Below are 27,952 nucleotides of genomic sequence, written 5' to 3'. Positions count from 1 at the left end.
TGTGACCTCTCTTCCTGGAGACCTCACATATTGGGGCTTGACAGGTTCATCACTATTAAAATTAACTTAATTCTGAAACTTCTATAGAACTTTCATCCCCTCACAGTACAAGCCCAGTGCTGGTTATTTTTCATCGTCTACATCACCTTCTCTCAATTTGTGTGGAACCAGAGAACCCAAAGGATTACACAAGCAACACTCAAAACAAAAACCCCAAAAGGTGGCAGAGGCTTGATGGACATTAAGCTGTATTAGCAGCAGTCCCTCCTGACGCAAGTTCCTGGCTGGATATTGACACCAAATGTCCTTAACTCAACTTCTTTCTTTCCCCCCATTCGGGGGCATCCCCAACTCATACAGACCCCTCACTGGAGTCTTCTTCCAACACTAAAACCTTCCATGGAAATATTGTATTCATTCTCGATTAGATTTGGCCTCTCTTCTGCCCCCCACAGACAGAGGTTTATTGGGTGGGAGCATAGTGTGCCACTCAGTTTGATCTTACATGGTGGCCTTCTCTAACAAGGTTTCTGTATAAGGACAATGACCACACTCCATAACTCAATGCTAAAGTGTAAAGAATATTTATCCCAATACACTACTAAAATAAAGAATAAATCACAATGAAATAAAGGGGAAATTAGGGCCGGGTAGAGGGATTCAGCCACTCCTCTCTAGGCAGCTCTGGATCTGTACAGGTCACCTCCATAGATGATACAAATCCTTTATCACCGAACGTTTATCTTTTCTCTGCACCAGGAGACTCGTGCGTCATATCTCAATCTGCGCTTACAAGGGTCAATTATGTTCTGTCTGCAGCGATTCATTCGTGTATTGTATTTCCAGGTTATTACATTATTTAATCTGCAGAAAATCTTTATTATTTGATTTTTTTTTATCATTTTCTAAGTATGTGGCACTTAGCCCCCCTTATTTTCAAAGATAAACATAATACAATCAATAAAAGACCGGGCCGCACAATGAAAATAAATGTATTTTTATTTGTTAGTAGCCGACAAACCCCCTCCCATAAAGCAGATATGTGATTTGTGAGAGTTAAATATCGGGCAATCTGTACAAATACTGTGAATGAGACTTGTGCGTCTATATAGTCTGTATTCTCTCGGCTCAGTATTTTCCACACTTCATACCAAAAAGAATCACATGTTAAGGCCATTTCAAAAGTGATGCCGGGGGCCTGTAGCAGACTCGGGAGCCCGACCCAGCAAGTATTCAGTGGAGGAATGTGACAATAAACATCTCTGGGTGAGCTGGTGAGACAGACAACAGTAGACAGGCTCACATCTCATGTGCACCATCCCTCCCCGGGGTCCCATTGTTTCCGTCTACTTTAGACCTTGTATAGAAATAATCCATCAAAAGAAGAGGAGATTAGAGCTTTGTAAATGGTGAACCTGTGATATGTTGTAGACGGAGGGCATAGTGTAATTTAGTAACAATATACTGGATGGGGAGTAAAAGTTCTGTCTGTAGATCACAAACCCAGTATCTGACCTAAGGACGTGACTTCACCAATACCGGACCAGCCCGTCTGATGGTCCACCCAGATGTTCTATAGAGTAAGAAAGACCCCAACACCTGCAGCCGTGTGCCCGTTGAGCTTACAGCTGGCTGCACAAGGAGACAGATGATGCAGTCACATAAGGAATGAAATAAGAGTGCACCTTGGCCAGCCTCGTCCTCTGCTGGCTGCACCAGTCAGACGTCACCATTTAATCGCCCCCCTAGCCAGATTTACGGTTTCCAGGCGGAGGCATAAAACAACCATGATGAACGTCTGCTCCGGCACCCAGGGGCCATGATATAAAAAAATTTAAAAGACTTATAAATTATGTGTCTAGATGCCCAGAAACATTGTCTCCACCAAAGGAGACTGAACTCAGATCCTAAGATGGAGTGTGGGGGGGCCCTCAGACTCGCAAGTGTCTTCACTGGTCCCATCCTGAATAAATAATACATTAAATGAAGAAAAAAAACGAAAAAAAACAAAAAAAAAACTATACATAATATTATATATAATATACATTATATATAATATATATATGCCATTATAAAAATAGCACCTTCTCTCCACCATCCCAACAGTAAACATGAGCATTGGGTGAGGAGATGGGGGTAGTATGCCCAGCGCCAGCTGATCTCTCATGGCACAGTATGTCCCGCGGTTCTGGACAGGGGTGGCGTCAGTCTTCGGTCTCCTCGTACGTGGTCTCGTCAAAGGGGCGATCCAGCAGCGGCACAAAATGATGGCGGGAATATTTCAACTGTAACAGATCTCCGACCTCACTGATCTTACTCAGCGCCTGTTGGGGAAAGCACGGGGTGGTTAGTGCCCACTCAGACTGGTGCTAAGAGAACGGGGCATAAGATGGGGGCTGGTGTAATATTCCTATGATGAGAGTCGCAGGCTTAGTATCTCATCAGTAGACAAGGGACAGTGTCAGGAGCAGTAAACAATGAAGCACAGGTGAGTAGAACAAGCAGAAGGCAAAGAAGAAAAGCATTATGGGAGATAGGATATGGAGGGGGAGGTGTAGACGGGTCTGGGTACCGTAGGAGAGTAGGAGAAAAAGGACGAAGGTGTATGATAAACTATTACTATAGGGGCGTTTAATCCCGTACAGGAGTAGCATAGATAGTGGACGTCTGACTTTCAGTATAAGAGACAAAGGAATCAGTTTGGGCACAACCTAACCCTGTCCCTGGCACCAGTGTGACAATAATTGAGAATCACGGCTCCCTCGGCACTCACCTGGTCCAACATTTCCTTAGTGTGTGCAGCAGACACACAAAACCGGGCTCTGGACTCAATGATTGGGGTGGCAGGAAACCCCACTACCACCACCCCGATATTTCTCTTCAGCATCTCTCGCCCGAAGGCACTGTGGGGGAAGACGGGAGGGTTACCCTGTATGAGCAGCACATCCATTCTGTCTGGCTATATACTCTAACTAGACATCTCCAGCAGCTCGGGAGGAGACTGGAGTCAGATAAACATCAGTCCTGCAGCCGGGGGCTGACCGTGTCATCTAAGAACTATGCAAACACCTGGCTCAGGGCACACGGCTGTCATTTCCAGGTAATTACAGAGGACCAGCCACCGTTTAACTCATACGTGTTTCCCCTCAGGCATCTTCTTCCAGTTACCAATCTGGTGGCCGCTGGTGAGCTGCTCGTTCCTATACATTATAACGGAGCGTCTACAAGACTACGGTGATGCAAACACCAGAGAATGCCAATAGTCACGCACCCAGCAAGTGAAGTGGTGGGTTATAAATATACATCATCTTATATCTTCCCCAATTACCCGCACTGTCAGTTAATATAGTAGCAGCAGAGCCCAGAGAACTCTGTGATGGATAAAGCCATCGCTTGCACACTGCAACCCCCCCCCCCCAACCTGCTGATACAGGGCTCCTACCAACCAGGGTCACATCCACCAGCACCAGCCTAGCAGATCAGATAAAGAGAAGAATTAATGGTCTGACACTACACACAACACTCCGGAACCAGCCAGACAGTTATCTTATTCTAAATCCTTTTTGGTCTCTTACTCTCCCTGTACTAATCGACAAGGCCACTTACTCACCCAATCTTTGCTGGCATGTAGAGCATTAATGGAACCACGGGAGAGTCACTGTTTCCGTATATGATAAATCCCATCTCCGTTAGCCGGCGTCGGAAGTACCGGGTATTCTCGGCTAGCTGCTCCACGCGCTCCCGTCCTGTGAAGGGGGAAGAAGTAGGAGGTAATTTTATAACCTACGCCATCAACCTAATTCTTGGAGAACGGTCTTGGCTTTGGTCTACAGGACAAATCCTAAACTTCTGGGGTACAACTGGTGCTCAGCGTTTTGTTCTTATTAATGCACTAATGGGGAAACAATCTAAGTGAGGGAAAGGACCACATTATAGGTATAAACTTCAGGGACCACTGCAAAGAAGGTCACATGAGGACCGAGGCCGCTTTATTACAGAGAGCCAGGTAAAAAAGTCAGAAACAGATTCTTGAACTTCCAGAAACCACAAACAAGCGAATTGTTCCCACCAGACTTCCCGCAAGGAATTGGTAATCCAATTAGCGAGGTCACTTGTATCTGCGTCATAGTGCCACCCTATAGTGAGGCTAGGTCGCGTGTAGTGACGGGCCTGGCACCTCACACCGGGCACAGGCAGACTTCTGTAGAGGGCTCAGTAGGGTAGTGGAATTTGTAATCATTTACCAGCTAGCTCCGGCCAAACAGACCAGGAATTCCACCTGTGACCCACAGAACTTACAGGCTACGTGGGCACATCCAGCGTGGCTACAGGAGCCAAAGGCGTACATTTTACACCAAATGTCTGTTCCCCAAACTACATCAAGATAGAGATTAGAGAGGTTGCAGCTTGGACAAACCTGTGGGTAGTTACCGTCACATGACTATTGCACCCCCCCATGATACTACGCCATCGATCCTATATGCAGCCAGTATGGATACCGCCAACTGCCACAATACCATTACTCTAATAATCCGTCACTACATTGTGACACGATAGCAGACAGGTCAACATTCAGAATATCAATGTCATGTCAACATTGTGGGCATGGTCACAATGTCGACACTAATAAGTCGACACTGAATGTCAACAGTCAATGTCGACACTGATACTTTAGCCTAAAACTAAGCCCAACTGCAACCTAACCCTTATTGCATGTGTTGATATTCACAACGTCAACATTCTGAACATGCCGACATCCTGACTAGAACCTTAGAGACTAAGGGGTCTATTTACTAAGCCTTGGATGGAGATAAAGTGAACGGGGATAAAGTACCAGCCAATCAGCTCCTGTCAGGTCACAGGCTGTGTTTGAAAAATGACAGTTAAGAGCTGGTTGGCTGGTACTTTAGCTCCATGCAAGGCTCAGTAAATAGACCCCCTAAGCCCTCCCCTCAACTGTATTGCATCAGTCCCTTCTCCTCCCAAATGCAGCGAGTTACCGGGAGCAACCTACTAATTACAGTGACTGAGCCGATTGTGCAAGTCTGGCGCGATAGGGAACCAGTTACAGCAAACCAAGCAGGAATGAGGAAGACTTCTAAAAACTTTTGAAAAAGTTTTCCATATCAAACAGAATCTGTAAATGTTTCTCATTCAGTTAAACAACGTGACCGGTTGCTACAAGCGACACCACCTTTTTCCATTGCACCAGTTCTCCTTAACAAACCGGACACACGGGATGAGAGAGAGAGTGACGTCAAGTTTTGCTCAATGCCTCTGTGATACGGGGAAGCGTCTGCCGTTCACCACACAGGTGCCGACGTATAACACGATAAGCAGCGACCTGCAAACTAGCGCAGCAGCCAGCCGGTGTTCCCCTGGCTCTGGGGAAACACAGGGCTGCGTGAGGCTTCCTCAGCCGGAGGAGAGGCCTCCGGACACAGGAGGGGGGGGGGGGCTGCATTCCCACTCCTTCCCCAAGAGACACAGGGGTGTCAGAGCACAACCCTGTCCAGACAGCACAGGACACAGCAAACAAAGGGTTAATGCAGATTACACATCCGCTGCCAGGAAACATCACTTTCTGAGCCCTCTTACACCGGCCCGAGGTGCCAGTAACCCAGGCATCACTTCCAACCCCATGTCCCCAAGTAGTCAGCATCTTTTACACCGAACAACTGTTCTCTGCGCTTATTGGGGTTTATTTAGCAAGAAAAATGTTACTGAAATCATGCAAACCGGATAATACGTATCCATCACTACATTGTGCAAAATAAACTCCAGAGTTGTGATATGACCCACGGTTTAGGCAGCGTAAGCCAAGAAAGCGCTCGGGCGTCTTTTTTTTTTTCCATTAACTTGCTTCACTATCATCATCACTGCCCGACTCCCTTGTGTCATACATTACTGTGTCCTACACCTAATCCTTCCTCCACACATGCTCTATACACTAGTGACAGCTACATCACTAATATCACTGCTCTGCTCCCTTGTGTCCTACATTACTGTGTCCTACACCTAATCCTTCCACCACACATGCTCTATACACGAGTGACAGCTACATCACTAATATCATCACTACTCTGCTCCCTTGTGTCATACATTACTGTGTCACACACCTAATTCTTCCTCCACACATGCTCTATACACTAGTGACAGCTACATCACTAATATCATCACTGCTCTGCTCCCCTGTGTCAAACATTACTGTGTCACACACCTAATCCTTCCTCCACACATGCTCTACACACTAGTGACAACTACATCACTAATATCATCACTGCTCTGCTCCCTATTGTCATACATTACTGTGTCCTACACCTAATCCTTCCTCCACACATGCTCTATACACTAGTGACAGCTACATCACTAATATCATCACTGCACTGCTCCCTATTGTCATACATTACTGTGTCATACACCTAATCCTTCCTCCACACATGCTCTATACCCTAGTGACAGCTACATCACTAATATCATCACTGCTCTGCTCCCTTGTGTCATACATTACTGTGTCACACACCTAATCCTTCCTCCACACATGCTCTATACACTAGTGACAGCTACATCGCTAATATCATCACTGCTCTGCTCCCTTGTGTCCTACATTACTGTGTCATACACCTAATCTTCCTCCACACATGCTCTACACACTAGTGACAACTACATCACTAATATCATCACTGCTCTGCTCCCTTGTGTCATACATTACTGTGTCATACACCTAATCCTTCCTCCACACATGCTCTACACACTAGTGACAGCTACATCACTAATATCATCACTGCTCTGCTCCCTATTGTCATACATTACTGTGTCCTACACCTAATCTTCCTCCACACATGCTCTATACACTAGTGACAGCTACATCACTAATATCATCACTGCTCTGCTCCCTATTGTCATACATTACTGTGTCATACACCTAATCCTTCCTCCACACATGCTCTATACACTAGTGACAACTACATCACTAATATCATCACTACTCTGCTCCCTTGTGTCCTACATTACTGTGTCACACACCTAATCCTTCCTCCACACATGCTCTATACACTAGTGACAACTACATCACTAATATCATCACTACTCTGCTCCCTTGTGTCATACATTACTGTGTCACACACCTAATTCTTCCTCCACACATGCTCTACACACTAGTGACAACTACATCACTAATATCATCACTGCTCTGCTCCCCTGTGTCATACATTACTGTGTCATACACCTAATCTTCCTCCACACATGCTCTACACACTAGTGACAACTACATCACTAATATCATCACTGCTCTGCTCCCTTGTGTCATACATTACTGTGTCATACACCTAATCCTGCCTGGAAATGGCGGCGCGTGTATACGCTGCGGCTGCACTTACCGTTGGTGCCGGTGATGGCGATTCCTATGGTCCGGGTGTCCGTGTATTGCGCGCTCCGGATGTGGTGTGGTTGTTCCTGTTCCTGCTTGTCGGAGTCCTGTGTGGTGACGGCGGCTGGTGTGGGATCACATACCCCCGCGAGGTGCTCCTTGGTCTCCGCCTGACTGGAGTTTGGAGTGGAGTGGCAGGTTCCGGAGCTGGTGGAGTGGAGCCGCTTGCAGGAGCTGTTGGGTCCGGCGCAGAGGCTGTGCAGGTCTCTGAGGGAGGTACAGCCCCGGGTAACCCCTCAGCCACAGGCATTGTGGGTGGAGCGGGGGTGGCTGGGATTGCTGCCGCTTCTGGAGCTTGTGTGTCTGCTGCCCCTGGAGTTACTGTGCCTGCAAGCGTGGCGGCCCTGGATGGGTCTGTCGCAGCTGGGGTGGTGAGTGGTGGCTGGTCTGGAGACTGGAGTTGTGAGAAGAGCCATGTGCACGGCAATGGAAGTAGAGATTATGGGGGTGGGCAGCGCTCTGGAGAGGGGCATTTCTGGAGACTCGGTTATCCCTGGAGACGCAGGCAGGGTTGGAAGAGGCATCGGAGGAGGGAGAGGAGGCAAAAAAGGGGTAAACGAGCTGGTACTAGAGCCAGGCTCAATTTATGTTTTATCAAACCCCCTTTGCCTAGCTTATTTCTAGCAAATGTTCAGTCCCTGACTAGTAAACTGGACGAATTACATGCAGTTCTTTCATATATGAAGCATCTGGAGTCCTGCTCTGTATTAATTTTTACCGAGACTTGGCTAAATGACTTAGTTCTGGATACTGCGGTCTCTTTTGGAAACAGGATTCTGTTCAGAGCAGACAGAACTTCTTCATCAGGGAAAAGTAGGGGTGGGGGGCTGTGTTTGTATGTCCTGCGTACCTGGTGTATTGATGCTATCTGTATTGGTAATCATTGCTCAGTGGATATTGAATATCTGTCTGTCAAATGTAGACCCTTTTATTTGCCCAGAGAAGTTTCGGTGGCAATTATCATTGCCGTTTATATTCCCCCTCAGGCTAATGTGACAATTGCCCTGGGAATTCTTTACGAGGAAATTGCGAAATTACAATCTGTGTATGTTGAGGCAGTTTTCATTATAGCAGGTGATTTCAATCAAGCTGACCTGAGGAAAGTATTGCCTAAGTTATATAAAAATGTATCGGCTCCAACTAGGGGCATGCGTACCTTGGACCAGGTGTATACAAACCTCAAGTCAGCTTATGAAACTGTTGTTTGCCCCCATATTGGCAGATCCGATCATATGTCCCTGTTTCTCATACCTGTTTACAGGTCATTAGTTAGGAGAGTGCGACCGGTCAGACGTCTGGTAACTATATGGCCGGAGGACGCACTGACTAGATTACAGGATATGTTGGAATTCACAAACTGGGATTTGTTTATTGATGAGAGTAGGGTAAATGGCGATATAGATATTGACTCTCTAGCATCATTGATATTAGGTTACATCGGTTGCTGTACGGATAGTGTTACAGTAACAAAGAGTATTAAAATATTTCCCAACGTGAAGCCTTGGTTGAACGGGGAAGTTCGATCTCTACTCAAGGCTCGTGATAGAGCGTTTAAATCTGGTGATTTAGAAATGTTGAAATCTTCCAGGTGTGAATTGCAGAAAGGTATTAGGAGGGCTAAAATTAGTTACTCCACAAAGATTGAAGCTAGAAGTCATGATAACAGGAATCCGAGAAGCCTGTGGCAGATGATCCAGGATATTACTGGTTGTAAAATAAAAAAGGAGGTGATTAGCAATGACAATAATCTATTAGCTGAAGATTTGAACCTGTTCTACTCTAGGTTTGATCAAGAGAATAGTTTTTCTGTTACGCCCCAAATTCCCCGGGTGGGGGAGTCTCCTCTTATGTTGGAGGAGTATGATGTGATTAAATGTCTACGTCGGGTTGATTTGTGTAAATCAGCCGGCCCGGATGGGATTAGCGGTAAAGTCCTCAAGGGGTGTGCAGACCAGTTAAGTTGGATATTAACGGTCTTATTTAATTTGTCCCTTTTTAATTGTGTAGTGCCGAGATGTTTTAAGAAGGCAAATATTGTTCCAGTTCCAAAAAAGGGGGGTAGTAAAATGCCTTAATGATTATCGCCCAATTGCACTAACTTCATTGATAATGAAATGCTTTGAAAGGCTGGTATTAGGACATATTCAATCTTTTTTCCCAGTAGATTTTGATCCTTTTCAGTTTGCATATAGGAAAAATCGTTGCACTGATGATGCGGTACTTACAGCACTTCACTCTATTTTAGCTCATTTGGAAGTGAGGGATTCTTATGTTCGGATACTCTTTGTTGATTTTAGTTCTGCTTTTAATACGGTTATTCCCATCTCACTAACATCTAAGTTGTTTGACTTGGGGTTAAGTGGGTCTATTTGTAACTGGGTTTTAAACTTTTTAACTGATAGACCACAAGTAGTTAGAATTGGAGGTGCTGTGTCGGGGGAAGTGTTGATTAAGACTGGTGTTCCCCAGGGTTGTGTTCTCAGCCCCCTATTATACTCGCTATTTACCCACGACTGCGTGTCGACTTCTGATTCTGTGAAAATCATCAAATTTGCTGATGATATTGCAGTCGTTGGGTTAATTAGCAGGAATGATGAGTCCCATTATAGGAAAGAGATCAAAAATTTGGTTTCTTGGAGTGGTGATAATCACTTGCTCCTAAATGGTGACAAGACAAAAGAACTGGTAATTGATTTTCGTAGGAGATGTTTAGAGCAGAAATTGCCAGTGTCTATTAACAACCAGGATGTTGATATAGTTGAGTCTTTTAAATTTCTGGGTATCCAGGTTGCGGCAGATTTGACATGGTCTTTAAATACACTGTCCCTAATTAAAAAGGCGCAACAGCGTTTGTTTTTCCTAAGACGTTTGAGGGCCTCGGGAGTTAGCAAAGTAACTATGCTAAACTTTTACAGATGCTCAATTGAGAGCATTCTGACGTTTGGTATCATTATCTGGTATGGCAACTGCACAGCGAGTGAAAGAAGTGCACTGGAACGGGTTGTTAGGACCGCCAGCAAAATCATTGGCGTGCAGTTGCCAACTATTCATGATGTTTATGGGCTTAGGGTTCTAAAGAGAACCAAAGGTATCATATCGGATCCAAGCCATCCATTTCATGAATTTTTTGATAAGCTCCCATCTTTAAAGCGGTTTAGAGTACTTCGGGCACGTACGAGTCGCTTGAGGGTTAGTTTTCTTCCATCTGCTGTGCGCATGTTGAATGCTATGATTGTATCTCTTTAGTTAATTTTAATTTTATTATTTTTGTGAAATTGTTTGTGATAACCTTTACCATGGATTGCTATTCACTGTTTTAAAAAAGTGCAATGTAATTTCGTCTGTCAAACTTGTTTTGCTGATGACAACAATAAATACAATACAATACAATACAATACTCCTTCCTCCACACATGCTCTACACACTAGTGACAGCTACATCACTAATATCATCACTGCTCTGCTCCCTATTGTCATACATTACTGTGTCATACACCTAATCCTTCCTCCACACATGCTCTATACACTAGTGACATCTACATCACTAATATCATCACTGCTCTCCTCCCTTGTGTCATACATTACTGTGTCATACACCTAATCCTTCCTCCACACATGCTCTTTACACTAGTGACAGCTACATCACTAATATCATCACTGCTCTGCTCCCTTGTGTCCTACATTACTGTGTCACACACCTAATCCTTCCTCCACACATGCTGTATACACTAGTGACATCTACATCACTAATATCATCCCTGCTCTGCTCCCTTGTGTCCTACATTACTGTGTCACACACCTAATCCTTCCTCCACACATGCTGTATACACTAGTGACATCTACATCACTATCATCATCACTGCTCTGCTCCCTTGTGTCCTACATTACTGTGTCACACACCTAATCCTTCCTCCACACATGCTCTATACACTAGTGACAGCTAGATCACTAATATCATCACTGCTCTGCTCCCTTGTGTCATACATTACTGTGTCCTACACCTAATCCTTCCACCACACATGCTCTATACACTAGTGACATCTACATCACTAATATCATCACTGCTCTGCTCCCTATTGTCATACATTACTATGTCATACACCTAATCCTTCCCCCACACATGCTCTATACACTAGTGACAGCTACATCACTAATATCATCACTGCTCTGCTCCCTTGTGTCATACATTACTGTGTCATACACCTAATCCTTCCTCCACACATGCTCTATACACTAGTGACAGCTACATCACTAATATCATCACTGCTCTGCTCCCTTGTGTCATACATTACTGTGTCCTACACCTAATCTTCCTCCACACATGCTCTATACACTAGTGACAGCTACATCACTAATATCATCACTGCTCTGCTCCCTTGTGTCATACATTACTGTGTCCTACACCTAATCTTCCTCCACACATGCGCTATACACTAGTGACATCTACATCACTAATATCATCACTGCTCTGCTCCCTATTGTCATACATTACTGTGTCATACACCAAGTCCTTCCTCCACACATGCTCTATACACTAGTGACAGCTACATCACTAATATCATCACTGCTCTGCTCCCTTGTGTCATACATTACTGTGTCCTACACCTAATCCTTCCTCCACACATGCTCTATACACTAGTGACAGCTACATCACTAATATCATCACTGCTCTGCTCCCTTGTGTTATACATTACTGTCATACACCTAAACCTTCCTCCACACATGCTCTATAGTATACTGACAGCTGTGTACAAATCAGTCCAGTGGTTCTTGATATTAACATGGATACACAGACACCTACCAGGGACTATATTTTGGGATGTAGTTGATATAACGCCGCCCAGGAAGCAGTCTGTCTAAATCTCGACACAGGACTAAAGACAGGCGTGGAAATCCCAACGCCGGAATCTGGACAGACGACTTCCTGAACGAAGGTAAGCCTGCCCATCTTAACTTTTAGCCATGGTGTGGGGTGTGTGGTTACGTTTAGGCACCCCCTGGAGGAGTTATGGTGGTTAGTCACCGCCCAAGGAGTTTCAGGGGTAGGCACCCTCCTGGGAGATTTAGGATTAGGGCTGCAGGGGGGGGGGGGGGGGGCGCGGTTTAGGCACCTCCGGAGAGAGGTTTAGACACCTCTAAGACTACTAAGGAGGGGTTAGGATTAGGGGTGGGGTGGGGGTGGGGTGAGTGCAGTGTATACTGCGCAGATGGGACATGTGCAGTGCAGGACAAGCGAAAAGACTGTTTGTGGGGACTTCGCAGGGACAACATCTGTATCCAGTACCTATATCATGCACAACACATAATCTTGTATTCCGCATGCCAGCACTATCCGCTTTACTGAATACAGATGTTAACACAACCGCTGTCCCCAAGTAGATTGTTGCTGAATTGTGGGGAAAACTGAAAATAAAAAGTTGTGTTGAGGTCGAAAAAAAAAACCAAAACAAAAAAAAAAAAAACCATATGATGGGTTGGTTCATACATTCATCAAAATATTTACGCTCATTACCCAACCTCAAGAGTCCCCATTTCTCTAAGTCCCTACACTCCTCTCACCATTGAGTGACCACTGGCGATCTAAAATATGGATATCACCTTTAATAGGGAAGCTCTATTACACTAGATCAGTGGTTCTCAAACTCGGTGCTCAGGACCCCCCACACAGGTCATATTTCCAGGTCACCCAGCAGGAGCACAGGTGTAGTCATTAATCTCTGACACATTTTAAAAGATTCACAGGTGGATATAATTATTTCTCTTTTGATTGTGGGAGGAGACCTGGAAAACATGCACTGTTTGGGGTCCTGAGGACAGAGTTTGAGAACCTGTGCACTAGAGATATGCATTGTTGTACTATATAGTGCTTTTATATCAAACGCCTATTTCCCTAGAGTGTGTAAGAATGCGAGCAGGGCCCTCTTACCTATGTTATTACACAGTCTCCGCTTAATATGGGTTTGCACTCAATTGCAAAGTGCAACAAAATATGCTGGTGCTCTATACGTAAGAGCTAGTAAATAATTAATACTACCACGTAGCTAGGGCCGAGCGCGGGCAGATCCCCCCCAATATCACAATCTGCTATAATAAGCCACATGCGCAGTCAGGAAACACAGAACACCTGCAATAGACGAGCGAGAGAGGGACAGTGCGCTCTTTGTGAGGTTAGAGAGCTGCCACAAGAGACAGCCCAGGTCCTCCTGCTTCCCGTCAGTCTCGTGGGGGTCCCGCTGTCTCTCCTGCCAAAACTGCTTCTCTTTTCCTGGCCCCTCACAATCTGGAATCAATTTTTATTTTCTCTCCTGTGATCTTGCAGGACTGTAATTGCATGAAGAGGCCCCATCCGCCTGCCCTGGGGCAATTATTTGAGGATGTAAGAGGGGGGCAGGGATAATTTCTGCCATCAGAGAGCAGCCTCCTGTCACTACACAATGGCTGGTACATACATACAGAGGGGCCGGTGCCAGCTAGTTGGCGCACAGAGTGCAGGACGGGCTGGGTGTCCCTGCTGTAGCTTCTCCCCTGCATCTAGAACCCAAGCTCTACACTCTGCAGTGAGTGCTCCAAAAGAAACAGAACAATGATTAACAGATCTAAGACCAGCAAAGAAAGGTCATTAATCTAAACCGAACAGGGACTTTGCATGTTTCCAAGTCGGCTTTAACTGCAGAAATGTCCTCCTGCTCCTATAGCCTTGTACTGTAACATTAGGAGTGTTTACAAATGTCCTCCCTACGTTTCTTCAGTGCACGAAAAGAGTGTCAGCCTCTCTGTCTCATGCAGCAGCAGCATAGGATCGGGTCCATTTCTATGCTGCTGTCCATCGGGAACTGGGAAAGGGTTTAAACGCCTCTAAGTGACCCAGGCTCTTGATGTGGGACAAACGTGGGCCTCCTCCTCCTCCTCCTCCACACACAGATGCTGCTGAGCGGCCCCTCTAAGTATCCACTTTCCCCTTTGATCCTGGACAATGTTTAGAATCCCTGGCTGAGCAGAGTCCGCTCTCTGGGGAGTGTTTATCTATGGAGTGTAAATCATGCAGCCTTTAGACGGCCCTGTGATATCATGTATCTAGTTTATAAGGGCTCACTGAACAATAATAACATTACTAGTAACGGCACAGACAGAAGCTTGTGCTCTGCCCTGGACACATGGCTTTGGAGCGTACTGTATGCAATGAGCGGGATACATCGGCTTGTACAACACTCATGAGCAGATTGGCGCCAGTGTACCGACACAGGTAAAGCGCAGCTTAAAGCGTTTTCACCGTGTCGGCAGTATAAACAAGCATGCTTGCAGTCGTACTGGTGACGCCGTTAAAATGCTATAAGCTGCACTTTAACGGTGTCAGTACACTGGCGCCGACATACAGACGCCTATCTCCTGCATGTCGACATTATGAATGTCTAAATGCAGAACGTATACCCAGTGAGCCACTGTAGATCGCCATTACATTGTATTGTGTGTTCAGGGAACGCCGAAACGGACTGTGAGCTTCCATTGTATACTTCACTATTCAAATATAAATCGCAGTGTGTGTGAGCTGTAATAAATCATTTGTCCAAGCACTCAGGTAAAAATGGCAGCTTGTACCCAGTGCATTAGGAGGAGGAGAAAACAGCACTACAGACTGTAAGTGACCATAGACTCGCTGAATAAGTGTCAGATCAATGGGGTGAATGTGTGGGGCCTATCTAAGCCTCCAGCCCCCTGAGGATAGACCGACCATAAGCTACTTTTATTGGCTCTCACCTCCGGGAGGCCAGGAATGTCATTGGGAGGGGAACATTTGCTGGCCTTGTGGCAGAATTTTTTTCTTATTTTTAAATAAAATGAAATAAATAATAATCTTTATCTGAAAGTGCCTGTAGCATACAAATATGAAGACTCATGTAAAAGAACGCCTCCGCAGAGACATGCTTGCACCGCACGCAATCCCCCACGCAGGGACTGTAGGGGGCGTATCACTGGGTGCCGACCACCAATAGCTGAACGCAGCTCAATTCTCCAGCCAGCTTCAGAGACAAAGGGCTCAGGAATGACCGGTCTGAGGGCAGGACAGGTCAACACGCAGGTGGTCACTAAGCAGCACACCTGTACAAACTGCCCTTATCTGCAGGACGCAGTCACATGGGGTATAGCGCGCTTCTATACCCAGCGCAGTACAGACCCGATGGCTATAACCTGTACCTAGTCTGTGTCTGTATTCCAGCCATACAGTGCTCTGCAGAATATTAGCACTTCCTACATAGAGCATGAAACTGGTTATTGTCTGTATGAGGAGACCGGCAAGTAATCAGTAGGACAGAAGAGGAATCGTTTTCATACCTAGAGCAGTGAGGTAGTAAGCTGTTGGGGTTAGACACAAATGCGTGTAGATGGGTACTAGGTAGTAATATGAGAGTACAGACAGATTTCTGCATGGACAGTCTCAGCCCTTCCATTACACACAGCCCTAGGACAATAACCCCCTTGTCACTCCCTCATTATCTGTATGCTGTTTGCTCATGTAAGGTGCTAGGTGCACTGTATAAATAAAACCACACATACAATGGTATAGGAGGGTCAATTAGGTCGTGGACAGATTTCACGTTCTATCCCGGACTCTCAGAAGTGTAAGTGGATCCTCCTGTAATTCCCAGAGAGAGATCGGAGTTTGTCCTATTATCAGGAGCTGCTCCCAGTGGGGACAGGGGGTCAGGAAAGGCCAATTCTATAAGAGCCTGGATGTCTCACTGAGACCCAACCAAGTCATACACAGCTAGAACAGCACAAACACCATTACAGGCACTAATCACAAGGACCCACATTACAGGGAATGTATACACACCGCAATATCACCTGTATTGTGGCCCCCAAGAGCATCACAAAGTCTTATAAATGATAAGACGGAAACAAACAGAGCTCATCCAATATGGCCGCAGTCACGTTAGTAAAAGGGAACAGATCTCTGGTTAGTTTTTAACAGCTTTCGGCGATGTTCACGAATTACCCTCCGACTTCTATAATAGCGCCACCTAGTGTCATAACACACCAAATCACACGAAGAGCTCTGTCCATCTACACAGCGCAGGAAGCCAATGAGCCTGAGTCAGGATATTGCATAACCAAGAGCCCTTGACATCACAGGAAAAAAAAAAAAAAAAAGGAGCCAATCATTTATCAGGAGCGAGGTGACATCACAGACGAGCCAATCACTTATCAGGAGCTAGTGACATCACGGAGGAAGGCGCAAATCAATGTCAGGATTATTCACGGCGGCATCTTGTGAAGCAATAGTGACGACGGCACCGTATCCTAGGAAACATTGGTCCCACCCAGAGAATGGCTGCCTCAATGAGTGCAAACACCACGTGCATTACGTAACGTATAAACAATCCTCTTGATGGTAACTAAACGCGTCCTTGGTGCTCCAAACTGAATGTCGGCCATTTCTTACCAGCCGACTATCAACAGAAGGAGACCAAACACATTTATATGGGCTGATCTTGGGATCTCCTACAATGTATTGTTGTCGGCTACTAATTGTAAAAGGTGGAATTAGGCTGTAAGGATAGTATAACAGATAACATATGGAGACTAATGCCTAAATATCACCAGATCATTGAACGGGTCACTCTACACTGTAATCCAGCAACCCCCAATCACTAATAATCTGTGACATCCCAGATGCCACATCCTGAGCAGAGGACAGGAAGTATTACCTTACACGGGGTTCCATTCCGGCGAGTATGCCTGTATTCTTAAAGCAGCAATAATTTACCTTTTAAAATTATTGCCGCTTTAAAAATGCAGCCCGAGCCTGCAAGTCCCAGACTATTACATAAGACCGTGAGCCTCTATAAACACACGGTCAGCCATAGCGAGGCAGAACAGGCGGATAGAACAGGAGACATACGGGCACACAGTACAATCAGTGCAGATTCCTACTGACATCCATCTTACAGGGGACCTGGCACTTACAGGTGAGACCACCCAGTATACAGACTCTTAATATATTAGGAACCAGCGAGAGCAGCCGGTCATGGTCTGACTCTACTCATGAGCTACAGGTTCCTAATATTATTTGTGAATATAAAATGAAATTATTATATTCCAATTTGTATTTTTTATTTTCACACACACATTTATGCACATATTGTACTATATATAATTACAGTGACACCTTATACAGATACTGTCCCCCTGTACGGACACGTCACACGTATAAACGCTGCCTCCTGCCCCAGACAGGTCCTGTAAAATGGCTCAGCAGCGCTGTCTAGTGACCAGATCGGAAACACAGGTGTTGCGATTAGGTTATAATTTCCTCTGTTGTATGTAATAAAACATTTATAAATATTCCAGCTAATAAAGGGAGCAAAGCTTCAGTTTATTACAGCTACGCAAATCTATATCCTGCACAACACGTAAACTTGTATTCCGCATGCCAGCAGTACCCGCTTACTGGATACAGATGTGCCCTCATACACATACCCGCGTTTTTTTAGCCCGCAAATGCATCTTAGTCGCAATCAGATGTGACAAAACGCTTCACAAGACTGTGCCGATTACTTGATATGCGACATTTGTATACCTGTGCGCGACTGAGCGAGGGGCCACTCACCCAGTGTAGTGCCGTCTTCTCCATAATGCATTTCATGGTAGTGATGATCTGCTCTGCCACAGGAGGAGACATGGAGGTAGCGTAGGCGGTACTGTGCGAGTGTTTGCGCAAGTAATCAATGAGGACCTGGCAAAGATAAATGAATAGGGATCACCCCCCCATCCACGGGAATAAAAGGTGTAATCTGCAAGCAGCAGAGGTTTACATGCTACATGGACAAGTAAAAGCGACATATCTACCTGCCCCCCCCCCCCCCCCCCCCCAATACACACAATGGGCAACAGTGATATCCACGACTTACCTTACTGCCACCAATGTAGCCCCCTGCACCACCAAAACTCTTGGTGAAGGTTCCCATCATGATGTCCACATCTCGGGAGTCCAGACCAAAATAGTCGACTACCCCTCGCCCATTGGGTCCCAAAGCACCAATACTGTGCGCCTCATCTAAATACAGATATGCCTTGTACTTCTTCTTCAGGGATATGACCTCAGGCAGGCGCACAATGGAGCCCTCCATGCTGCAATCAGGAGGAGGTGGTCAGGTTTCATCCCACATTCTCTCCTACAGTACCAGCCTCGCACCTTACACCAGACCATCCCATCACGTCCCAGTACACCCAGGGCTACAGCCCCCCTTCTACTCACCTGTAAATCCCTTCTACCAGGATGATGATTTTCTTCCATGGCCTGTGTGTACGAGGCTGCCCGTGTACTATGGCGTCCCTCAGCAACTTCTCCAGACTCTGCATATCTACAGGACAGACACAGGGGGAAAAGGGTGAGAGGCTGTAATGGTTGTGGACGCTTGTAGGGCATCGAAAGGGGGGCGCACGCAAGATGGCAGCAAAAGAGAACATATGGAACACAAGGGATAAATGTCGCCACAACACTGCTGTAGTTCTCAGTGCTCCAAGATCCACATAAATCTCCACTGACTCTACCAAAAAAACGAAACTACTGACCGATGCACTTACTATTGTGCTTGAAGATGCGAATAGTGGCCCCTGAGAGACGGGCTCCTAGCACCAGACTGGCATGGTTCAACTCATCACTTAGGATCAGGCAGCCCTAGTATAAAAAGGAAAACAAAAAAGGAGAAAGAATGACGCTACAGAATGACTTGCCGTAAAGCCACGGCGACCTCCCCCGCCATGCGCACCTTTCCGGCCAGTGCTGGGATGTTCATCGAATTTGTTGCAAAGCCCATTCCATAAGTCATGGCGGCATCCACGCCAAGAAGCGCGCGACCAGATGTTCAAGTTCTTCATGTATATCCAGATTTCCTATGCAGGAAAAAAAAAAAACAATTTGACACGGTCTGGAAATGTGGGCCCCCAAGACCCCAGGTACTGCAGCGAAACGTATACATCATAACACACAGCTATAGATTACACAGGAGGACAGACTGCTTCACCCCAGGTACTGCAGGGACAGGGGACAGCAACGGAATGTATACATCATAACACACAGCTATAGATTACACAGGAGGACTAAGACTGCTTCACCCCAGGTACTGCAGGGACAGAGGGCCTGATTCAGAGCCGGACGCTATTTGCGGACGGTCATTCAGGAAAAGGGGTGGCTATTCAAAGAACCGTTCGCTCTTTGCGGTCTGTTGACGCCTCCATGTCTGAACGAGCAAACAAAACTTGCGGTCGTTTTTTGGATAACTACACCCCCTGGCCGCTCGCATCCTACGTCATGTCCGCTATTTATTAGATTAATCAAGTACATCGACCAGAATAGCGAGCCACAAGTATGAACTGCTCGCTATTCTTGTGGTTGGTTTTTCCTACCACAATCTTGCGAGCAGTTCTGACTATAAAATAACCCAGTGACGTGGTCAATGACGCTGCTGTATTAATTATGCACACCATAAAACGCCCGTTTTGACCTTTAAGCACGCCTGCGTTCGGATCTCCACTCCCCGTTTAATCAAGCACCTTCCCCTGTTACCACCCACATACGCCTCCTCCTGTCACTCAAAATAGCAGGCATTCGCTATTTAGCGAACAAACGATTTTCGTCCGCACTGACTGGTTAGCGCATGCGTATTAAAATCCGTACGCATGCGCAGTTGGGCAAACATCGCTCGGAACGAACGAGCGGCCGCTTACGAGCAGCTCTGAATCAGGCCCAGAGACAGCAACGGAATGTAGGCATCATAACACAGCTACAGATTACACAGGAGGACTAAGACTGCTTCACCGTAGGTACTGCAGGGACAGAGACAGCAACGGAATGTATGCATCATAACACACAGCTATAGACTACACAGGAGGACTAAGACTGCTTCACCCAGGTACTGCAGGGACAGAGACAGCAGCGGAATGTATGCATCATAACACACAGCTATAGACTACACAGGAGGACTAAGACTGCTTCACCCCGGGTACTGCAGGGACAGAGACAGCAGCGGAATGTATGCATCATAACACACAGCTATAGACTACACAGGAGGACTAAGACTGCTTCACCCCAGGTACTGCAGGGACAGAGACAGCAACGGAATGTATACATCATAACACACAGCTATAGACTACACAGGAGGACTAAGACTGCTTTAACTCACCCATCTCCTGCCGCGTGCTGCACACACCCCCGCCATACTGACGCAGAACATTCGCTGACGCGTCATTGAAGAAACCGCTATTCCGGGCAAAGCCCAGGTAGTTATAGGAGCCCATGTTGATCACACCTTTAATAATCCGGCCTGTGAACCTGCATAAAATACATTGTGGACGGTGGTTTGTCGGACTTGCTATAATATTATAGAATACATGATTGTGATCCTCAGCGATATAATCATTAAGTATTATTTCTGCTATAAGATCCATTATAAAAGAAAAGGAAATTGTATTCTTGTAAATTATTCCTTAATGTCCTCATACATTTTTTAAGACAAGTCTCAACAAGCACGCCACCTAATGGCCAACATAGGATCTGCAGGAGACTGCAGAGCTGGATAAAGGAGAGCGGCAGATGAGGCACGTGCCCCCCTTTATTGAGGGAGTCCCCAGTCCATTAAGCTATGGCTGCGGAGCTGTACGAAGATCAGAGAGGGAGGGAAAGGCATCAGATTCGGTGAACAGGGCTCCTGCAGGCACCATGAGGAGTAGAACTGACCAATCAGCAGTCCCATATCAAGCTTATTGTATTGATGCGGGTTCAGCATCTTTGTATCTAATATAATGAACAATCACGTTAAAAACATAAAAAATAAACAAACATTCTCCAGGATCAGTAGGAAAGGGCGCAGTTGGGGGGGAAGGGGAAGAATAGGAAAGGGCGCAGTTGGGGGGGGTAGACTAGGAAAGGGCACAGTTGGGGGGGGGTAGACTAGGAAAGGGCACAGTTGGGGGGGGGTAGACTAGGAAAGGGCACAGTTGGGGGGGGTAGACTAGGAAAGGGCACAGTTGGGGGGGGTAGACTAGGAAAGGGCACAGTTGGGGGGGGTAGACTAGGAAAGGGCACAGTTGGGGGGGGTAGACTAGGAAAGGGCACAGTTGGGGGGGGGTAGACTAGGAAAGGGCACAGTTGGGGGGGGGGGGGGAGACTAGGAAAGGGCACAGTTGGGGGGGGGGGGAGACTAGGAAAGGGCACAGTTGGGGGGGGGGGGGAGACTAGGAAAGGGCACAGTTGGGGGGGGGGGGGGAGACTAGGAAAGGGCACAGTTGGGGGGGGGGGGGGAGACTAGGAAAGGGCACAGTTGGGGGGGGGGGGGGGAGACTAGGAAAGGGCACAGTTGGGGGGAGACTAGGAAAGGGCACAGTTGGGGGGAGACTAGGAAAGGGCACAGTTGGGGGGAGACTAGGAAAGGGCACAGTTGGGGGGAGACTAGGAAAGGGCACAGTTGGGGGGAGACTAGGAAAGGGCACAGTTGGGGGGAGACTAGGAAAGGGCACAGTTGGGGGGAGACTAGGAAAGGGCACAGTTGGGGGGAGACTAGGAAAGGGCACAGTTGGGGGGAGACTAGGAAAGGGCACAGTTGGGGGGAGACTAGGAAAGGGCACAGTTGGGGGGAGACTAGGAAAGGGCACAGTTGGGGGGAGACTAGGAAAGGGCACAGTTGGGGGGAGACTAGGAAAGGGCACAGTTGGGGGGAGACTAGGAAAGGGCACAGTTGGGGGGAGACTAGGAAAGGGCACAGTTGGGGGGAGACTAGGAAAGGGCACAGTTGGGGGGAGACTAGGAAAGGGCACAGTTGGGGGGAGACTAGGAAAGGGCACAGTTGGGGGGAGACTAGGAAAGGGCACAGTTGGGGGGAGACTAGGAAAGGGCACAGTTGGGGGGAGACTAGGAAAGGGCACAGTTGGGGGGAGACTAGGAAAGGGCACAGTTGGGGGGAGACTAGGAAAGGGCACAGTTGGGGGGAGACTAGGAAAGGGCACAGTTGGGGGGGAGACTAGGAAAGGGCACAGTTGGAGGGAGACTAGGAAAGGGCACAGTTGGGGGGAGACTAGGAAAGGGCACAGTTGGGGGGAGACTAGGAAAGGGCACAGTTGGGGGGAGACTAGGAAAGGGCACAGTTGGGGGGAGACTAGGAAAGGGCACAGTTGGGGGGAGACTAGGAAAGGGCACAGTTGGGGGGGAGACTAGGAAAGGGCACAGTTGGGGGGAGACTAGGAAAGGGCACAGTTGGGGGGAGACTAGGAAAGGGCACAGTTGGGGGGAGACTAGGAAAGGGCACAGTTGGGGGGAGACTAGGAAAGGGCACAGTTGGGGGGAGACTAGGAAAGGGCACAGTTGGGGGGAGACTAGGAAAGGGCACAGTTGGGGGGAGACTAGGAAAGGGCACAGTTGGGGGGAGACTAGGAAAGGGCACAGTTGGGGGGGAGACTAGTAGGGGTGAGCGGATTCGGTTCCGTTCGGTTTTAAAAACCGAATCTTATTGGCTATCCAAAACTCGTGACAGCTGATACCCAATAAGATTCGGTTTTTAAAACCGAGTAGAACCGAATCCGCTCACCCTAGAGACTAGGAAAGGGCACAGTTGGGGGGAGACTAGGAAAGGGTGCACATGTACATTTAAAAACAATAAATAAAAAAAAAAAATGCAATGAAGACGCCAGGGAACAGGTAAGCGAACATCGCTACCAGCATCACAAGTTTTGGATCGATCCTATGGTTGGCGTAGCTTCTCCTTCTGAACTTTCATTAAACATGGCCTCTGTGGCTACGGCGCTGCATTTGAAAACGCTGTCCCGTGGCACTCTAAAGACACGCCCATGAGACGCCATGTTCTTTTTGCCATCACTTAAAGCCACCACCCAGTCACTGGCCACCATCATCTCGAGTGACCTCTGCGGGCATGCGCCTTAAAGGGTTTCCAGGACTTTTTTCGCATTAGCAAATAATTGCTCAACTCCACAAACATTGACACTGTGTCCGCCTCTGACTTCTGCCGTGTGTGTGTGTGTGTGTGTGTGTTACCAGAACTATCTGGAAGTAACATCAGTGGCACAGGTGGGAGGGGTCAGTTCTCACCAATTACATTCCAGCGTGATGGCATAATTTTTTATCAGCAGTCAATTTTATTAAATAGATAAATTATACAACTAAGCAATACACAACCTTTGCTAGGTTTTAATGCTGAGTGGCGGCTTTACTTGATCTTTAAAAAGGGATTTGTTACAAGCATTAATGAGAATTTGATTTAGCAAAAAAATGTTCTTACTTGAAGGTCCAATTGTAATCATCAGAGAATCTTTCTACAACATCCACTCGTTCCCCGGGGACACTGCACACTGGCCGGTTCCAGTTATCTCTTATCCTCATATACAGATTCCGTGTGTAAAAGTTTTCGAAGTCTTGGTATAGTGGCACAAAGTCCTAAAAGGCAAAAGGCAGAAGGTAAGTGACCCTGAGCTGGAACGGAAAGTCCCCACAAATGAGCAAGGTGCACAGAGAAACATCCCCCAGGTCTGCGGAGACTGGCTCTGGTGTGCACAGGTATAAGGGACGTAGGGGGCCATGTGGGGCAGCTTTCTGTACCCACAAAGTACCTGAGGGATTGGCACAGGACAGCACAATGAGTATATAGAGGGCACCGACCTGTTCCTCCCTTTACAAAGCGACACGTCCTCCAGCCCGAGCTGTGACATTCTTATATGGTCCCAGAAATTGGGGAGGAGTGTGGTTCAGTTTCTGATGGGCAGTATGTCATTTTGCTTATGTCCAAGGGGGCTCCTTAACACCAGGGCTGGAGAAATTCCAGAAGCAGACTAGCAGGTGGACCACGTCCCCCCTAAACCTTAAGCCTTCCTGTAAACACAGGCCCCAGAGCATGGCAGGTACAACAGGTCGTGCTGGCCTAAGACACTGGCCAGGACCACAATCTCGTTTATATTAGAAGTCCGCAGCGTTCTATCACGTTACAAGAGCGTAGCAGGACGTAATACTGTACCTGGTGCTCCACAAGATGTCTAATTACTACTACACATACATTGGGGTCAATCCAATCAGGTACGGGGAGGTCTAGTCGCCTTTACAGCAGAATGGAAATTGCGGCAACGGCACTGCAACGCGCTCGGCTTACAGCCCGATCTTGCTCTAGACTTGCACATTTTTGTATGTAGCCCTATGGACTCTACATATACATACATACAGGCAGGGATACATATAGAGACACATACATACATACAGGCAGGGATACATATAGAGACACATACATACATACATACAGGCAGGGATACATATAGAGACATACATACAAGCAGGCAGGGATACATATAGAGACATACATACATACATACAGGCAGGGATACATATAGAGACACACATACATACAGGCAGGGATACATATAGAGACATACATACAGGCAGGGATACATATAGAGACATACATACATACAGGCAGGGATACATAGAGACGCACATACATACAGGCAGGGATACAGAGACGCATACATACATACAGGCAGGGATACATATAGAGACACATGCATACATACAGGGATACATATAGAGACACACATACATACATACAGGCAGGGATACATATAGAGACACATACATACATACAGGCAGGGATACATATAGAGACACATACATACAGGCAGGGATACATATAGAGACGCACATACATACAGGCAGGGATACAGAGACACATACATACATACAGGCAGGGTTACATATAGAGACACATGCATACATACATACAGGCAGGCAGGGATACATATAGAGACACATGCATACATACAGGGATACATATATAGACACACATACATACAGGCAGGGATACATATAGAGACACATACATACATACAGGCAGGCAGGCATACATATAGAGACACATACATACATACATACAGGCAGGGATACATATAGAGACACATACATACATACATACATACAGGCAGGGATACATATAGAGACACATACATACATACAGGCAGGGATACATATAGAGACACATACATACATACAGGCAGGGATACATATAGAGACACATACATACATACAGGCAGGCAGGGATACATATAGAGACACATACATACAGGCAGGGATACATAGAGAGACACATACATACATACAGGCAGGCAGGGTTACATATAGAGACACATGCATACATACATACAGGCAGGGATACATATAGAGACACATGCATACATACAGGGATACATATAGAGACACATACATACAGGCAGGGATACATATAGAGACACATACATACATACAGGCAGGGATACATATAGAGACACATACATACATACAGGGATACATATAGAGACACATACATACATACAGGCAGGGATACATATAGAGACACATACATACATACAGGCAGGGATACATATAGAGACACATACATACAGGCAGGGATACATATAGAGACACATACATACAGGCAGGGATACATATAGAGACACATACATACATACAGGCAGGGATACATATAGAGACACATACATACATACAGGCAGGGATACATATAGAGACACATACATACATACAGGCAGGCATACATATAGAGACACATACATACATACAGGCAGGCATACATATAGAGACACATACATACATACAGGCAGGGATACATATAGAGACACATACATACATACAGGCAGGGATACATATAGAGACACATACAGGCAGGGATACATATAGAGACACATACAGGCAGGGATACATATAGAGACACATACATACAGGCAGGGATACATATAGAGACATACATACATACAGGCAGGGATACATATAGAGACACATACATACATACAGGCAGGGATACATATAGAGACACATACATACATACATACAGGCAGGGATACATATAGAGACACATACATACATACAGGCAGGCATACATATAGAGACACATACATACATACAGGCAGGGATACATATAGAGACACATACATACATACAGGCAGGGATACATATAGAGACACATACATACAGGCAGGGATACATATAGAGACATACATACATACAGGCAGGGATACATATAGAGACACATACATACATACAGGCAGGGATACATATAGAGACACATACATACAGGCAGGGATACATATAGAGACACATACATACATACAGGCAGGGATACATATAGAGACACATACATACATACAGGCAGGGATACATATAGAGACATACATACATACAGGCAGGGATACATATAGAGACATACATACATACAGGCAGGGATACATATAGAGAGACATACATACATACAGGCAGGGATACATATAGAGACACATACATACATACAGGCAGGGATACATATAGAGACACATACATACATACATACAGGCAGGGATACATATAGAGACATACATACATACAGGCAGGGATACATATAGAGACACATACATACATACAGGCAGGGATACATATAGAGACACATACATACATACATACAGGCAGGGATACATATAGAGACACATACATACATACAGGCAGGGATACATATAGAGACACATACATACATACATACAGGCAGGGATACATATAGAGACACATACATACATACAGGCAGGGATACATATAGAGACACATACATACATACAGGCAGGGATACATATAGAGACACATACATACATACAGGCAGGGATACATATAGAGACACATACATACATACAGGCAGGGATACATATAGAGACACATACATACATACATACATACAGGAAGGGATACATATAGACACATACATACAGGCAGGGATACATAGAGAGACACATACATACATACAGGCAGGCAGGGTTACATATAGAGACACATGCATACATACATACAGGCAGGCAGGGATACATATTGAGACACATGCATACATACAGGGATACATATAGAGACACATACATACAGGCAGGGATACATATAGAGACACATACATACATACAGGCAGGGATACATATAGAGACACATACATACATACAGGCAGGGATACATATAGAGACACATACATACATACAGGCAGGGATACATATAGAGACACATACATACATACAGGCAGGGATACATATAGAGACACATACATACATACAGGCAGGGATACATATAGAGACACATACATACATACAGGCAGGGATACATATAGAGACACATACATACAGGCAGGGATACATATAGAGACACATACATACATACATACATACAGGCAGGGATACATATAGACACATACATACAGGCAGGGATACATAGAGAGACACATACATACATACATACAGGCAGGCAGGGTTACATATAGAGACACATGCATACATACAGGCAGGCAGGCAGGGATACATATTGAGACACATGCATACATACAGGGATACATATAGAGACACATACATACAGGCAGGGATACATATAGAGACACATACATACATACAGGCAGGGATACATATAGAGACACATACATACATACAGGCAGGGATACATATAGAGACACATACATACATACATACAGGCAGGGATACATATAGA

At 46.1% G+C, this 27,952-nt stretch overlaps 1 protein-coding gene across 1 annotated transcript in view; it reads right to left on the bottom strand.

Annotated features, from left to right (window-relative positions):
• Positions 1-981: 981 nt before the first annotated feature.
• SPTLC2 (serine palmitoyltransferase long chain base subunit 2) overlaps positions 982-27,952 on the bottom strand; it is a 76,336-nt gene continuing 49,365 nt past the window's right edge. Inside the window, 12 exon segments of the mRNA XM_088460831.1 lie at positions 982-2,324; positions 2,774-2,903; positions 3,611-3,746; positions 18,038-18,061; positions 18,064-18,163; positions 18,339-18,558; positions 18,686-18,791; positions 19,015-19,108; positions 19,200-19,276; positions 19,279-19,323; positions 20,613-20,761; positions 23,718-23,872. Coding sequence (XP_088316957.1) covers positions 2,205-2,324; positions 2,774-2,903; positions 3,611-3,746; positions 18,038-18,061; positions 18,064-18,163; positions 18,339-18,558; positions 18,686-18,791; positions 19,015-19,108; positions 19,200-19,276; positions 19,279-19,323; positions 20,613-20,761; positions 23,718-23,872 — 1,356 coding nt within the window. The 3' untranslated portion in view covers positions 982-2,204.

Source organism: Taudactylus pleione, unplaced genomic scaffold, assembly GCF_031769625.1.
Source record: "Taudactylus pleione unplaced genomic scaffold, aTauple2 ptg000987l, whole genome shotgun sequence".
NCBI classification, from domain to species: domain Eukaryota; kingdom Metazoa; phylum Chordata; class Amphibia; order Anura; family Myobatrachidae; genus Taudactylus; species Taudactylus pleione.
The sequence above is the reverse complement of the archived record's forward strand: the minus strand, read 5'-3'. Positions and strand labels throughout refer to the sequence as shown.